At 39.3% G+C, this 15,400-nt stretch overlaps 1 protein-coding gene across 1 annotated transcript; it reads left to right on the top strand.

The window, feature by feature from the left end:
- Positions 1-9,716: 9,716 nt before the first annotated feature.
- Positions 9,717-10,988, top strand: LOC310937972 (LIM domain transcription factor LMO4.1-like; the record flags this gene model as incomplete). Its single annotated transcript, XM_083902362.1, has 3 exons — positions 9,717-9,961; positions 10,574-10,670; positions 10,797-10,988. 3 exons carry the CDS (start codon positions 9,717-9,719, stop codon positions 10,986-10,988), a joined length of 534 nt encoding a protein of 177 aa, XP_083758488.1.
- Between the last annotated feature and the right edge of the window lie 4,412 nt (positions 10,989-15,400).

Here is a 15,400-nt window from a genome sequence, read left to right as displayed (position 1 = left end):
AATCAAGGCCGATTTCTTATAGTAACAGGCTCTCAACATGAAGCAGTCACTCTTGTAAACTTGTATGTGCCCAATTGGGATGATGAAGCATTTGTTACAAAGGTGATATCATCTCTTCCAGATTTGAGCTGTTTCCAGATTTTAGGGGCTGACCTTAACTGTGCAATGGACCCGCTACTGGACAGATCCTCCTTCAGACAACACGACCACCTAAAATAGCCAAAGCCTTCTCATCTATCATGAACCAAATAGGAAGTGTAGACCCATGGCATTTCCTTTACCCTGATAAAAAAAACGGTTTTATTTTACTCCCAGGTTCACAATAGTTGCTCATGAATATATTACTTTTTCATTAGTAATGACTTCCTTCCAGCTATTAAACACACAGCCATAGTCATATCGGATCATGCACCTCTGCTTCTTGACCTCTCCTTCACAGTCGTACAAACCTTCTGGAGGTTAAATTCTGCACTGCTTAATGATAATGTCACGATCCACACTCCAGAGCACCCTGGTGATTGACTCCACCTGCGCGGCTCCACCCTCACCTGCTCCTGATCAGCGATCAGGAGGATACCTTAGGCTAATAAATACTGTGTTTCTTAACTCTCGTGTCCTGTCTGCATTCGAGTCCTCCATTGTCTACTTAGTCGTTTCTTCCATAGGGAAGATTACAGATGCAATTAAATTAATGCAAAGCAGCAAAGCCCCTGGGTATCCTAAAGAATTTTATAAAAAGTTAATTGATAAACTAAGCCCTCTTCTTCTTAAAACGAGAGGTCTCTAACCTTATTGTTGAAACCAAACAAAGACAGTATTAAGTGCGGCTCGTACAGGCCGATCTCACTTTTGAATAATGACTATAAAATTCTAGCTAAAATACTTGCACAGAGATTGAAACCTGTTTTACTGGACATCATATTGTCGGATCAGACGGGATTTATGAAAAATCGCCATTCTTTCTCAAATATTTGCAGACTTCTTAATATCCTCTTATCCCCGGCTCCTGTTGAGACATCAGAGGTTGTGGTCTCACAAGATGCCAAGAAAGCTTTTGACAGGTTAGAGTGGGAGTACCTGTTTGATGTCCTTAACAGATTTGGTATGGGTTCCAAATACTTCTCATGGATAAAGTTACTTTATACCCAGTGACGTGCGGTGAGCTCTAGGGTAGGAAGGCAGTCACAGACCAAGACATACACACACTAAATTAGTATTTCATACGTTGCAGACAGTGCACCATGCAATCTGAGAATATCAAGATTGTAGTATTTATATATATAGTATATATTGTACTATAACAGAAACTTTAACTGTGTGTGTGTGTGTGCGGGCGCACGCGTGTGTGTGTCTGTGTGTGTGTGTGTGTGCGTTGCGTGTTAAAGAGAGGGAGTGCACTTGCTTAGTTTGTTTGAAGATGAAGTCCATGTGCCGTTACTTCTTCACAAAGTTGTCGATGACTTTGAGTTATAAAAGTCTTCTGACTTGGCCTTCAGTTTACAGTCCACAGAGTTTACAGTTGCTCTGTCCTTTTTCTTATACCACTCCTTTTGAAAAGTACGTATCATTTTCTGTCTCTTCCTTTGGAGAAGCTCCGGTAGCTCAGGCGTGGGTCTCCCTCTGATAAAAGCTGCCGTTTTTCATCAAATGCCAGCCTTAAGAAATGTTTAAGCCTTTCTTGTAGAGCCATCATTACACCTCCCACTAAATTGCTGGACCTAAAACAGCGAGAGGACGTGACGGTGTGTTGACAATTCACGAAAGCAATGTGAACGTAAAGGCAGCACAAACATTGTATAGTTACGTCAATAGGCAGCGTAGCGTTGTGCTTTTTGACGTACATTTTAAGTATACGGAAAACTGAGTGTGCATGCGCAAACAGTCCCATTCACGCCAATGAGACAGAAAGGCAGAGCAGGTCTGTGCCTTTGCTCTGTAATAGAACTCAATGGTGAACGGCTTGTGCAGCCTGACCAGAAAACAGTGCTGTTGAGTCGCTTTTATTAGACTATGAAAATCACCAAATGTGGACACATTCAAAGTTATCTGAAATTAAAAAATACAACATTTAAAGAGCCCATATTATACCCTATTACCCCAAGTTAAACTAGTTCCTGATGCCCTAATGAACATGTCTGTGACATGTTCATTAGCAGTTCAATAACCCTGCCAAAACAGCTTTTTTCAGAATGCTCGGTTTTGTGCCTGGTCATTTACATGTGAATGAGACACAGGTGAACACACACCCACTGCTTCCAGGGGAGTGTCGACACCAGCAAGCTCATGTTACCATGACAACAGTTGAACGTGAACCGTGGGAGGAACATGGCTGGTGGAGGAAGAGGAAGCTACAGAAGAAGTTGTAGTATTTAGACTGCAACAGGACGTGTCAGAATGGTTAGTTATGATCTCTATTTGAACTTTTCTTAAAAATGTTTGTGTTTGTACATCGGTTAAAAACGGTCGCGGACTAAATACTGCGATCGCTGGCTGCTGTTTGTGTAACTCACTGCTTATAAAACTCTAGATTTGTTTCAGTAACGAGCATGCTACTCCCGTGTTCTCCACACCAGCGGGAATGTAATAGCACCCTTTTTTATTCTCAGCTCCTCCGTAATAACGTTACATCATTGTTATGTTCGACATCTAACTTACTATCCACAGCCATACTGTCATGCAGCGTCGTCCCGACCCCCGCTCCATATACCCCATAGTAATGTCCGTTTACCCGTTGTTACTGCGTTTCACCGTAATGCATAGAGTGACCACGATTTTGGCTTCTCGCGATCATAAAAACATTAGAAACGAAGAAAAACAATTAATGCGCCGAATGGCGCTGTGTGTTTGTAAATTCCTATGCCCTATTCCTATTCCCCAGCAGGCCCACGTTTCTACCGACCGTCAACCCGAAGACATCCCTCTGGAGGGATCCAGCTTCTCAGGTGAAGGTAGCTTTAATAATCTCAGCGGATCTAGAGTGAATACTCAGACAGTGACAGTTATGAAAGCGCGAGTGAGAGATCCAGTGAGGACATCAGTCCCTCCGGACTGACTCCTGGTCAGCGAGCCTCCAGATCCCTGCTGCGCCCGCAGACTGACGCTGAGAACATCCTGTACAATAACAAACCCCCCCCGAGTCTGATGAGGATGATAAAACACCTCTTGAAGAGGTTAAGAAAAACAAAAGAAAAGCTCACATAAAGTATAAGTTGAACAAAAAACGCTAAGAGGATGATCCCACACCATAGCCTTCCCCTAAAATGATATGACTTTTCTAAAAATTGCATCTTGGAATGCCTGCGGCATCCAATCAAATGCATTTAGAGCCCAAAAAATGGCATATTTATTGAAATCGGACTTTGACGTAGTATGCTGTCAAGAACTGAGGCTGAAAACGAGTAAAGATGTAGCCGAGGTGTCCAACATGTGGACGAAAGGTCTATCAATAATATCTATAGGGGAAAACAGTGCGGATGGTGTGGGTATCTTTTTTTAAATCCATGGACGTAACTGTTATTAGGAGACGTGACTTTATCCCGGGCAGATTGATAATGATTGATTGTTTTTATAAAGGAGAAAAAATTAGGATTATTAATGTGTACACTGCCCCTGAAAGAACCAAAAAGGTTCAACTTTTTAAGAGACTCAGGGAAGTATTAGGGGTTGGATATAAAATAATATTGTGTGGCGATTTTAACACAGTAACTGAGCCAAACGATAAAGTAAGCTCAAGGGCTTTTAAACTCGGCACAGAGGGCAGGTTGTTGATGGATATCTGTAAAGAAGCCGAGCTGACGGATGTTTGCAGACGCATAGATCCTGTCGGTATTCAGTTCACACGATTTGATTCTCAAACAAAAACACGTATCGACAGGATTTATGTGTCCAAACATTTTAAAGTGGCTCAATACAACACCATTTTAAACAATCTCTCTGATCACCTGTTGGTTAAAACTTCTTTATCTTCAGGATCCTCTGAAACCAGAGGTTTTTGGAAACTAAACACTCATTGCCTCACAGATAAGAATTTATTAGTAGAGTTAGAAGAAGAAATTCATAAAATAACACAACTAAAAATATTAACTAAATCTAATATCATATTATGGGAACTGTTAAAACATAGAATGAAAGATTTTTTCAAATTTAAGTGTAGAGAATTAAATAAATTAAAAAACATTAAATATAATAATTTAACGGAACGATATATAGACTTCAAACAAATGAAAAAAAGATCAAACTCTGAGGACGAAATCATGTCAAAAATAAAAACAGAAATAGATAAATTAAATCATGAAATATTATATAACATGTATAAACAAACCAATATTGATCACAGAGGAAATCTGATCCATAACCTTAAGGCGAATCAGAAACAAACTCAGAGTAAATTAATCAAATCAATTAAAAACCGTGATGGCGATGAAGTTTACGAAGAGAAAGAGAAAAGACAGATGATCACAGAGCTCTGTGCTGAAGCTTATAAGAGAATAGAAAGGCACACTGAATGTACAGATATTTTATTAGAAGAGATTCCCTCCTACAGTTCTCTGAACTTTTCACAACTCGTGGGAGAAATCAAAAATGACGAAGTAAAACAAGCGATTCAACAACTGAACGTGGGTAAAAGTCCCGGCCCTGACGGTCTGCCCACTGAGTTCTATCAATTATACATGGATGACGTCATTGACCTGCTCACATCCATGTATAATGAAGGATGACCAGAGGCTGTATGGGGGAACCTTTTTATATGGGAATAATGAATTTAATGTATAAAAAAGGAGAAGATAACGATATAGACAATTACAGACACCTTGGAGACCTCAACATAAAAGAAGGACACCAGAAAATGGAAGATTTTAACATGTTTATTCACAAACTTTTCCCACAGGGAAATAAACATTTTACGAAAACTATAAATAATTTTCCAAATAAAGAATCGTCAAACCAAAAGGACCTGGAGATGCCAGCCAAACTCAGCAAAATGGAGGGGGGACCAGGCCACCCCCTATAGGGACGTCGAAGCTGGTTCCCTCTCCCTCCCTGACAAAACCAAATTATGAACTAAAGCTAAACGAAAAGTAAGACTACCGGCCATCTCCAAGCCAAAGGAAAATAACAACTAAATTAAATATTACTAAACAGAAAAGTATTTAACAAATCATACGGTGGGACTAAGGTGTTGCTGGGTCTGAGCCTCGTGAGAAACTGAGCTGCTGGCTTATATAGCAGGCTGGTAACTGGGTGGCAATGATTGTGGATCTGCTGCAGGTGTGTCAGCCTGAGTGAGCCAGCCTGATGAGGAGAGAAAGAACATGCAGCAATTAAAGTACTGTCTGAGTGAGTGAGAAGAAGAAAAACGATTAATGCGCCGCACGGTGCTGTGTCTATGTAAATTCCTATGCTAGAAAAACATCTTGAATGCACCTGTGTTACGTCAGCTGCAAGTGTGCGACGTGTGGATCAATAATATGAGGAGAGAACGTGGAAACACGACAGAAAGGCAGCCTTTGGTTGAGAAGAAATGTAGGACAATATCAGCTAACTACAGCGGCGGAGCTAGAGGGGAGGCCGGAGGGGCACTGGGCCCCCCTGAAATCTGATTGGACCCCCCAGGTGCCCCCCCAGATGATTGACATATCACGTTACTGCACGTCTTGTCGAAAGGAGCCAGTTGCATTTTGAAATCAGTGACATCATTGACTGCTAAGTCTCTATTGTACACTAGTTGGCGTATGTACCACAAAGAGTTGTAATCCACATTATTAGGAGAAGAAGAAGAATCGCCACAGAAGAAGAGTCCTAATTAGGGGTGTTAAATTATCGCGAGTAATTAAAAACAGTCATCATTAACGTGTTATCTTTTTTAATCACGTTAATCTCTTCTTTACGGATGCCCTGAGTACCAGCGTTACAAACGTCATAAAACCATATCTAACTTTGTCAAAACAATAAATGACTTTATAAAGCCACTTTTTTGTTATATATCAATCTTTTGATCTGCCACAATAATGTAGTAATTAATTTAAATGAAAATACCTCAAGTTGAGGGATTTTCTCAGCAATTTTTAGGTGAGATTAAAAATGAGATTAATTAGATTAATTAATCACACAAACATTTAGTAAATATATTAAATACATTTTGTAAATTGTTAATAAACTGCAAATTATACACACAAATCTGTATGTATAATTTGGAGGACTTCTTTTATCACCTCTTTGTATTTAACATGTAAACATTAGTCGGTTTCTTTTAAATTAATGATTTACATTACATTATTTAGCTGCATAACTGGCTTACTTTGGTGTGGCTGTATGTCCATACGTAATAACAAAAAAAGATTAATTTGATTGATATTGAAATCACGATTAATAGACACGGCATTGTAAGGAGTGCCGTTAATAGAGGACTGTGTTGTGGTGTCGCTGACTGACGAGCTTTATCGCCTGGTCATAGAGCACTTTATGATTCAATAAGTTGGTTATGTTTCCGACAGCGCGAGAAACTTTGCAAACAATTTACTTTTGCCTGACGTCCATCACATTGATACAGAAGCGTATTGCATTCACTTGAAAAAAAAAAAAAAAATCCTGTTTTTCTCAGTAATTAGTTTTTGGTTTGATTTTGTGAATATTTTTTTTCCTTTCTTTCTGAGTAATTTTTTTCTGTTTCCCAGAGTAATTTTTTTTCTGTTTTTCAGAGTAATTTTTTTTCTGTTTTTCGTGCAAATTTATTTATCCATGGAGCATGCTATATCTGTCCAATTGATCCTGGAGAAAGATTGCTATGTCTAGCAGATCTGAATGAATAATTGTAATGAAGAATTACTCCGAAAAACAGGGGGGGAATTTGCACTAAAAACAGAAAAAAAAATTATTCAGAAAAACAGAAAAAAAACTAGCCTACCTGTCGGGGGCCGACAGCAAGGGGTATATCCGCGAACTTGTCCAATCCTCAACTTTCCAATATACCCAAAGTATACGCACTCGCACCTGCCACTAACTGTTTTAAATAATTATGAATAAATTCAACAAAATAACTGTTAAATATTATGATATAATGCTGACTACACTTTATACATGTTCAAAGTATCAATATAAACTCGATATTGAACACAGAATACCTGAACTCATAAATTTCTCTCTAGTTTTTAATAAAACTAGTTAACCTATTATACCTTGTTAAATATTATGAATATTAAAATGCTAACCACACCTGCCATATCTTCAAAGTGTCCAAATGTCATGAAAAAGCATACACTATGTTTATTAAATTTCATGAAAAAGCATACAATATGTTCAAACTTTCCATTCAATGCATTAAAAAAGAAATGGAGGCTTAACTATTTTTTATATGATAATTAATAAATGTATATTACAATGTAATAAATATTATGAATAAGTGCAAAATAAACCCATGATGAGCTAAATAATAAAGAAAACATGCCTTAACTATTTTTTTTGTGTTCACTAATAAGTTAACCAGTTAACTTATTATGTAACTATTACCAATCATAGCCAAAGAAATAATGATTGTACTTGTAGATAGTTGTTACATGAACCATTATACAAAATTTGAAGGCAATATCTCCATCAGTCTGGAAGATAAAGCCGAATATGTGTTTTTAGCATATTAAATTAATTAATTTGCTAATTAATAATAAAGCTACAAAGATAGGGATACTTCTCAGGTGGTATGTGATGCCCATGCAAGGTTTGAAGCCAATACCTGCAATACTTTGGAAGATACAGGCGAAAATATGGTTTTTATATCATTAATTAATTGAGTGTCGATTGTCGATCGATTTGTCGACAAAAAAGTCCCATCCCTAGCAAGAACCTTCTTGAAACTGAAAGGATTATTATTAGGGTTCGACCACGTCTATGCAAGAACCCTATTGAAACTGAGTTATTATTATTATTATTTTTATTTATTTATATTTTTTTTCCCACGAGGAAATCGCGTTTTTCAAGGCCTGAACATATCCCAAAACTCACGGATTTCTGCGACCGCATCAGACCTGGTGTAAATCGACATCTGAGAGTGGTTCGGGGAAATGTGCGTGAAAAATTGGAAGTGGGTGGGGCTAAAGACTGACTTAAAAAACTTCTCTTTGGTCATCTGGGGCCTCATGTATAAACCGTACGTACGCACAAAAAGACGGCGTACGCTTGCTTTCACGCACACAATGTCCTTTATAAAAGTGTACTTGGCGTGGAACCTTGCGGACTGCAGCGCAAACTCTAGAGCTGCCGTGAGAATTTGCAGAGCGCTCCACAAACTCTTGTCAGGTGGAGACGCTGCAATATTAAGCTCTGAAACTTATCACAGTGTCTACAGTGACAAACATGAATAACTCTTTCAGTTTCAATAGGGTTCTTGCACAGTCGTGCTCGAACCCTAATTATTCTGTGACAAACAATGATACACCACGTATGTTTGAACGTGTGGATAAGATCAGAGAGGACACTGAAGACAAAACTCCCGTGCGCAAACACATTTCAAACTTGTGTGCACGCATGTGTGTGTGAGTGAGTGAGTCACACTTTTCTCTAAGTCTTACTTTGAGCAAATGACTGAAATTGATTTAACACAAATTAATATTTTCTTGACATAAATAGACAGCTGCTGTGTCATTCTGACATGAACACACGTCAGTCTACAATGTTTTAAATGCTCCAAAATAAAGATACGGACTAATTTGTTGTAGAACATTTCCTTATCCCATTTTAATCCATACGATAATGAAATAACTGCAAAAAAGTCATTTGGCCACCGCTGCGCCTTTCATCAGAAGAGACAGCTGGTGGAAGTGCGCGCTCATCAGCCGCTGGAGACACCGGCACACTAGCATCTTCTTCCTCCTTCCTCCCTCCCCAGCTTCCACAGCACAATCAGTGACAGTAAAGATATCGCAATATCACATGGCGCATTTTAACCAACAGGAAGTCAGCCATTTTAAACAGGAAGTGCCATCTAACTTCTCTGTACATTGACCAATCTGAACTAAATGTAATATGTGAGACCAGATACCCGTCCTGAACATGTCTGGTAAAGAAGAACTCCCAAAAGGAAGTGGAACACCCGAAACAGGAAGTAAAGTCTAACATTGTGCGATCTGCACGAAAATTGATATGTGACACAAAGGAACTTTCCTGAACAAGTCTACGGACACGCCTTTGACCAACAGGAAGTCGGCCATTTTACACAGGAAGTGCCCTAACTTTATCATGCACAATCCCCTCGAAACTTGGAACGGGAGTCCGGGGGACTCGCCTTGACGCGTTCATTGCAGACCTGCGGTGTCACGTTTATCTTGTTGATGTATGATACGATACGATATACCTTTATTGTCCACAATGGGGAAATTCCCAGTGTTACAGCAGCAAAGGGATAGTCACACAAAATAAGTCAACAATTTATACATATATATGTTTGCACAGCAAACAAGGAACAGCAACAGGTGCACGGTGGAGCATAGAAATGTGAAAGTGGATGAAATAATTTAATAAATGTGAGACATTATTGGAAGGTTGAAATCCTACGTTCTGTTACTTTATTGTGTAAAGATACCAGTTTATAGCTAATGGATATAATTTGTGAATGGTTTGTGAGAGCGAGAGAGAGTTACACCAACATTGCACAGTCTTACATTTTGTGATTTTTCACAAACTAACGCTCCTCTCTTGTGTATTTGCTGCTATATCTCCAGGTTGCTATGGTACACAGCAGAGTTGAGGCAGTGCCTGCAGTGGCAGTGATGAGCAGTGGCGGGGGAACAGTGGGCAAGTCGTGTGCAGGATGTGGCAGTCAAATCGAAGACCGCTTCCTGCTCTTCTCCATGGAGCGGTACTGGCATACGCGCTGCCTCAAGTGCTCCTGCTGCCACGTTCAGCTGGGTGACTACAGCAGCACCTGTTACAGCAAAGGAGGAATGATCCTCTGTAAGAACGACTACATCAGGTCAGCTCCACTACTGACACTAGACTGTAGAAAAGCAATGATTGTGTTGCTGACTGAGACTTGAAATACACATAAACATGTTAGTCTGACTGAAAGTGGACTAAATTGAAATTCTCAAAGTCAGAATAATACAACACAAATAATATAGGAAGTCACTACACAAAAGATTTATCAAGATTAATCAGCGTTATATTCTATTCTACATTGGAAGTGTTGATAAGACAACATCCTGTAGCACCCTATCAGCATTCTGAATGTATCTCCCATGTACAAGAGAGGTGCCGCAAAACCGATGGGTCATGTAAACCAGAGGTCTCTCAGGCTAAGATTGAGGACAGGAAAGGATCCCCAGATTGCATATATAAATCCCTACTTGCAGTCAGTGAACAGCTACACAGAGAAAGTGTTGCAGTGTATTTGGGAGAGGTTATAAAGACTGTAAAGACAACAGAAGGTTCCTTTTAAAAGCTCCTGCAATTCAGGTGCTGCTATGTTAATGTGCTGCTACATTCATGAACCCAACCGCACGCCACTGATTTCTATTTTTTACAGTTATGTTGATGATGCACTGGTTGTAAATGCCTGAATGCTCGTCTGCCCTTTGTATTACAGGCTGTTTGGACACAGTGGTGTCTGCACTGCTTGTGGACAGTCCATACCTGCCAGTGAGATGGTGATGCGAGCTCAAGGCAACGTTTACCATCTTAAAGTGAGAGTCATTTTGAATATGTACCACACTGATATTGAAATAACCACAACATTCACACTGTTGTCAGTGTGGTATGTAAATGACATGATATGATTAGGTTCACCACTGCATCTGTGTTTGCTCTAGTGTTTTACGTGTGCGACCTGTAGGAACCGCCTTGTCCCTGGTGATCACTTTCACTGCATCAACGGGACTATCTTCTGTGAACATGACCGGCCAGGAGTAGGAGGTCTGCACAGCGGACACCCGACTCCACTGGAGGTCAACAGCATGATGTGTGATCAGAAGGTGGGAGGACATGTGATTCTAAACGTCTAAAGTCAATGTGGTCTTGTCCTAAATTGCATTGTCATCATTGTTTCATAAGAATTCAAATTACATTCCTTATTGTGCATATAAATATGATCGTATTTTAACCATTTGGGATGTGTTTAAAGTAGATGAGAAAATGAGAGTGATAAAAATATTTACTGGATATGAATGATACTCTCCTTAAAGAGGTATTTCGCCGCTGGGAAGTTGAATGTCTATTAAAAAAGGTTCATCTATGGAGTAGAAATGTGAAATAATATTTGAAGAAAGTGCCTTCTTGGCCGAGAAATTCAGAAAAATGTATTAATCGCTCATGTACACAAACTCCCAGAATGCTCGGCTCACTTCCGACTCCAAGTCTTGCAGCAGCGCTGCGTCGCTTCCGTTACCACAGTGACACGGAGAATGAGTTGTGTAAAGTTTATACAGCTCACGCCTTGATGAATTAGTTGGCGAATACATTACAAATCTGCAAATTACAGTTTTTTTCCTCTATGGTGCTAAATTGTATCGTAAAAACAACAAAAGGACAAGCAGTAAGTTCCCATTATTTGCCGGTCAGAGATTCAGAGCGGTGAAAGCTTCAAGTCGGCTATGCTAAGCTATGGTAAGCTATGCTAAGCTTCTTCACCGAAGACAAACCTGTGAACTCAGAGGATTTACGATCTCCATTTCGAGCAGGAAGACGTCACTGAGAGGTAAGACTGACGCTGATATTCCACTCTATTTCTGCTCATAGTATACGATGTGATATAGTTGTCGGCAGTGAAGCGACAACGTAAAAGTACGTTTGATAGACAATTGCACACACGTTATATGCAAAGTAAAGCCACCTTGCTTTCGCTGGAGAATAATGTCAGTGTTATTCAAATGTTTTATTGTTATTCATGTTTGTTCAAGACACCTATATAGACAACATTATATTCTGTTCACAAGTCACCCAGTTGGTGTATTTTGCTGAAAGGTTTGTTTTCCTGAAAATAAGTAAAATCTTGGTTCATATTTTATGTGGAATTGTATTCCTTGTCCTTTACAGTTGAAGCACGGTTTAATCAAGTCTTGGAGAAACTCTTCACAGCATCCAGCTCTGCTCCTCTTCGTCACTGTGACTCCTCCAGCTGTCCCACATCAGATTCTGACACCGCTCTACACGTTTCATTATTTATTTTTTGTTTGCATATTGTTAGGGCTGTCAAAATTAAAGCGTTAACGCAGGATGATTAATTTGTGGAATTAACGCGTAAATTTTTTTTTAACGCTCTTTCTCACTTTCATCGCGCTACGAGTAGACGTGCAGTGTATGAACAGGCAAGACAGGCAACTGCTTGGGGCGCCGAGCCGATAGGGGCTAGGACCTTAATGCATCAGTGAGCAGCCGCATCGCATTTATGTATAATATGAACTGGATAGAGCACCGCCCCCTCTGCCTTGAAGACAATTTTTGCATGGTGGCCACTGTGTGTACTGCAACAAGAAATCCCATGGAGCTCAAAAAGCAATTTTCCCATTGACGGCAATAGTAAAAGAGACACGTGTAAAAGTGTCCACAGGACACCTCGAGACATGGACACGGGCTTTTATAAATCTTTATATTATTTATTTTTAGTTCATGGAGTTTCATGTTTGAAAAACATTCCTAAAGGCCATAAAAAAGCCCAGACAAATCTTATTTCTCAGAGTGACGTCACAGCTGTGTACGAGCACAGCCAATCGCGGTGTGGCGTCTCGGGAACGGCGCTGCTGTCAGTGAACCGTACGACATGAAAACTTCATGAGAAATGTGAATAAATGAAGACAATTATGGGGTTTCGTTTAAAATATTATGACAAATCAGGTTTTAGTTGTTTATTCTGCGCTCATTAACATTTATTTTCAAACGTATTATCGATGTATTAACGAGCTGCTGTGTGGATTCATTGAGGAGAGGAGACTGACATGCTGCACTTTATCACTGTGTTCAGTCCCGGACATCGTGACACTGATGACGGTGTGGACTACGGAACTGTGACCGTGTGATGAGATCTGCGGTCACTTTTCAGCTTCACTATATTCACTTTGATATCGTTGGTTTTGCATTTATTTACAAATCCATGGTTAAAAGCCGAAGTTAACGTGACGTCGGTATTCATTAAATCCACTAGCGCACGTCATTAGCGTACTCCCATCATGTCTTTCGCTGTTCATGTACGCGCCAAGCAAGTCGATAACGCGGACAGCTCGTTCACATAGCCGAGAGGAATTATGGTAGTGACACTACTGCACATGCTCTATGGGCCCCATAACCCGGAAATAAACGCGGAAGTCAAAAACTTTTTTGGCATATGCGCTGGGTGAGCAGCTTCATAGGAATGAACGGAAGCGAAGGGGCGGAACTCTATCCAGTTCATATAATACATCCATGCCGCATTGCTGTCCCCCTTAAACAACAAGGGTTGATTTGCAATGACATCGCAGTAGAAAAACCCCCTAACGGGGCCCTTTTTTAAAAAAGTTTTTTCAAAGTTATTTACAGTATTTTATTTTTTCTATTTATTTATATTGTCTTATAATGTGGGTTCTTTACAATGTAATGTTTATTTTTTACTGTTTGTATAGGTTTTTACAAGTTATTTACAGTATTTTATTGTTCTTTACATTTATATTTTCACATACTTTATTTATCTCTCCGTTCCTACAACAATATAAAGAGGAAATTAGAATTGTTCTGGCATATTTATGAATGGTAATTAATCGTGATTAATCGTGATTAATCCACAGCTACCCTGTGATTAATCTGATTAAAATTTTTAATCTTTTGACAGCCCTACATATTGTGTTAGACATGCTTTTAGATTTGGCTCGTTGTTTATTTTAATTTGTACTCTTGAATATGATGGTAAAACATTTTCCTTTGTGAATAAAGTTATTTTTTCACCTTCACACCCTGCATGAATTTGTACACTTGTGTAAAGTAAAGACTTTTTAGGAATGAGGCAGAATAGTAACTGATTTTGTTATATTATTATACTAGACAAGTTAGATTTACACAATAAAAATTATGCAGTTTTCATCAGTAAACGAAGTAGCTCTAATTCTGAAGTGTTTATCAACCCTTTTCTCCAAAATTAAATAACTTTTCATCTAATAATACTGTAATGGAGAAACACTAAGGGCTAGAAAATAAACCACAACATATATGAATTTACTTTTTTAATATTAATAGTCATAAAAAGAAAAATCAGACTTATTATCAACAGTCTTCATAGACACAGTTCTGTTTTCATGAGCTGCGTATGTTCTTCTGAACAACAAAGGCAGGTATAACAAGACGATGGTCTTTCCCCAGTCTGTGGATCCACTCCAGTGACGGTAAGGTGTAAGGTGATATGACTGTCTGTAAAACTGTAAAAATTGTAAAACAATGATTATAACGTTAGCGAATCAAAGTATCTGTTCTTACATGTAAATGAACTGTAATTATGCTAACGTTGCCTCAGCTGGCGTTACATATAAACATGGATAATTACGGTGGTAAAAATAAATCTAAAACAAAATACTCACTTTATATTGAGGCGGCTGTTTATCCCGTTTCCCGATCCGGCCAGTGCCAGGCCGAAGTGCGTGCAGCTCTGCTGCGGCAGCCAGAGCCCGCGGCGGCAAATTCAAGTGCCCACAAAAAGTTCTCCAGGTACCCGGTTCCGGCCGCGGTCAACGCCAAAAAGCAGGTCTTTTCCCTCGCAGCCATATCGGTTTTAAAACTACATGCTGTCATTGTCTTCATGGGTAAAACTCACTGGGACATGCTACCAGTGTTTCCAGATTTGGCTACTTTTGTTTACGCCAGGTGGGAAAAAGATATATTGGGCGGGTGAATAACATTTGGGCTGCTTTTGTCCTCATTTAGCGAGTTTTTGTAATCCTCATACAGGTAATTTGATGTAAATAAAGAAACTTATTAGGCCTATATGGCTAAAAAGTGCACCTTTTATGTGCAGCTGGCATTATTACTCATCTGGGACTGTCGCTAGGATGCCAGAGGTTCTTTTATTTTTATATTTATGTAGCCTATGGTTGATTTACTGCGCTCTTATTGGTTACATTTGGCAAAAACCTATTTATCTATCATTTATGTGTGGTTATTTGATGCAGATATGAAGCTTTGTTTTTATTGCATGTGTTATGATTTTAGGGGTTTGTGTCTGGCAACTTTGTGGTCTGGGCTGGTTTTTATTGGATTGGGTGGGTTCTAAATTGTGATTGGGCTGGAAACTGTCAATCTGATCTGGCAACACTGCACGCTTCTTGTGATCTGGTCTCAAACGTTGTCTGCTGCTCTGTGAATGTGTCCCAGTGTAACAGTGGTTAGCGCTGTTGCCTTACAGAGAGACGGTTCTTGAGTCGCAAAATGTAGCTTTATTTTGAAAAAGAAAAAACATTTT

Source organism: Microchirus variegatus (genome assembly GCF_963457635.1).
Source record: "Microchirus variegatus genome assembly, chromosome: 16".
In the NCBI taxonomy this organism is placed as follows: domain Eukaryota; kingdom Metazoa; phylum Chordata; class Actinopteri; order Pleuronectiformes; family Soleidae; genus Microchirus; species Microchirus variegatus.
The sequence above is the reverse complement of the archived record's forward strand: the minus strand, read 5'-3'. Positions and strand labels throughout refer to the sequence as shown.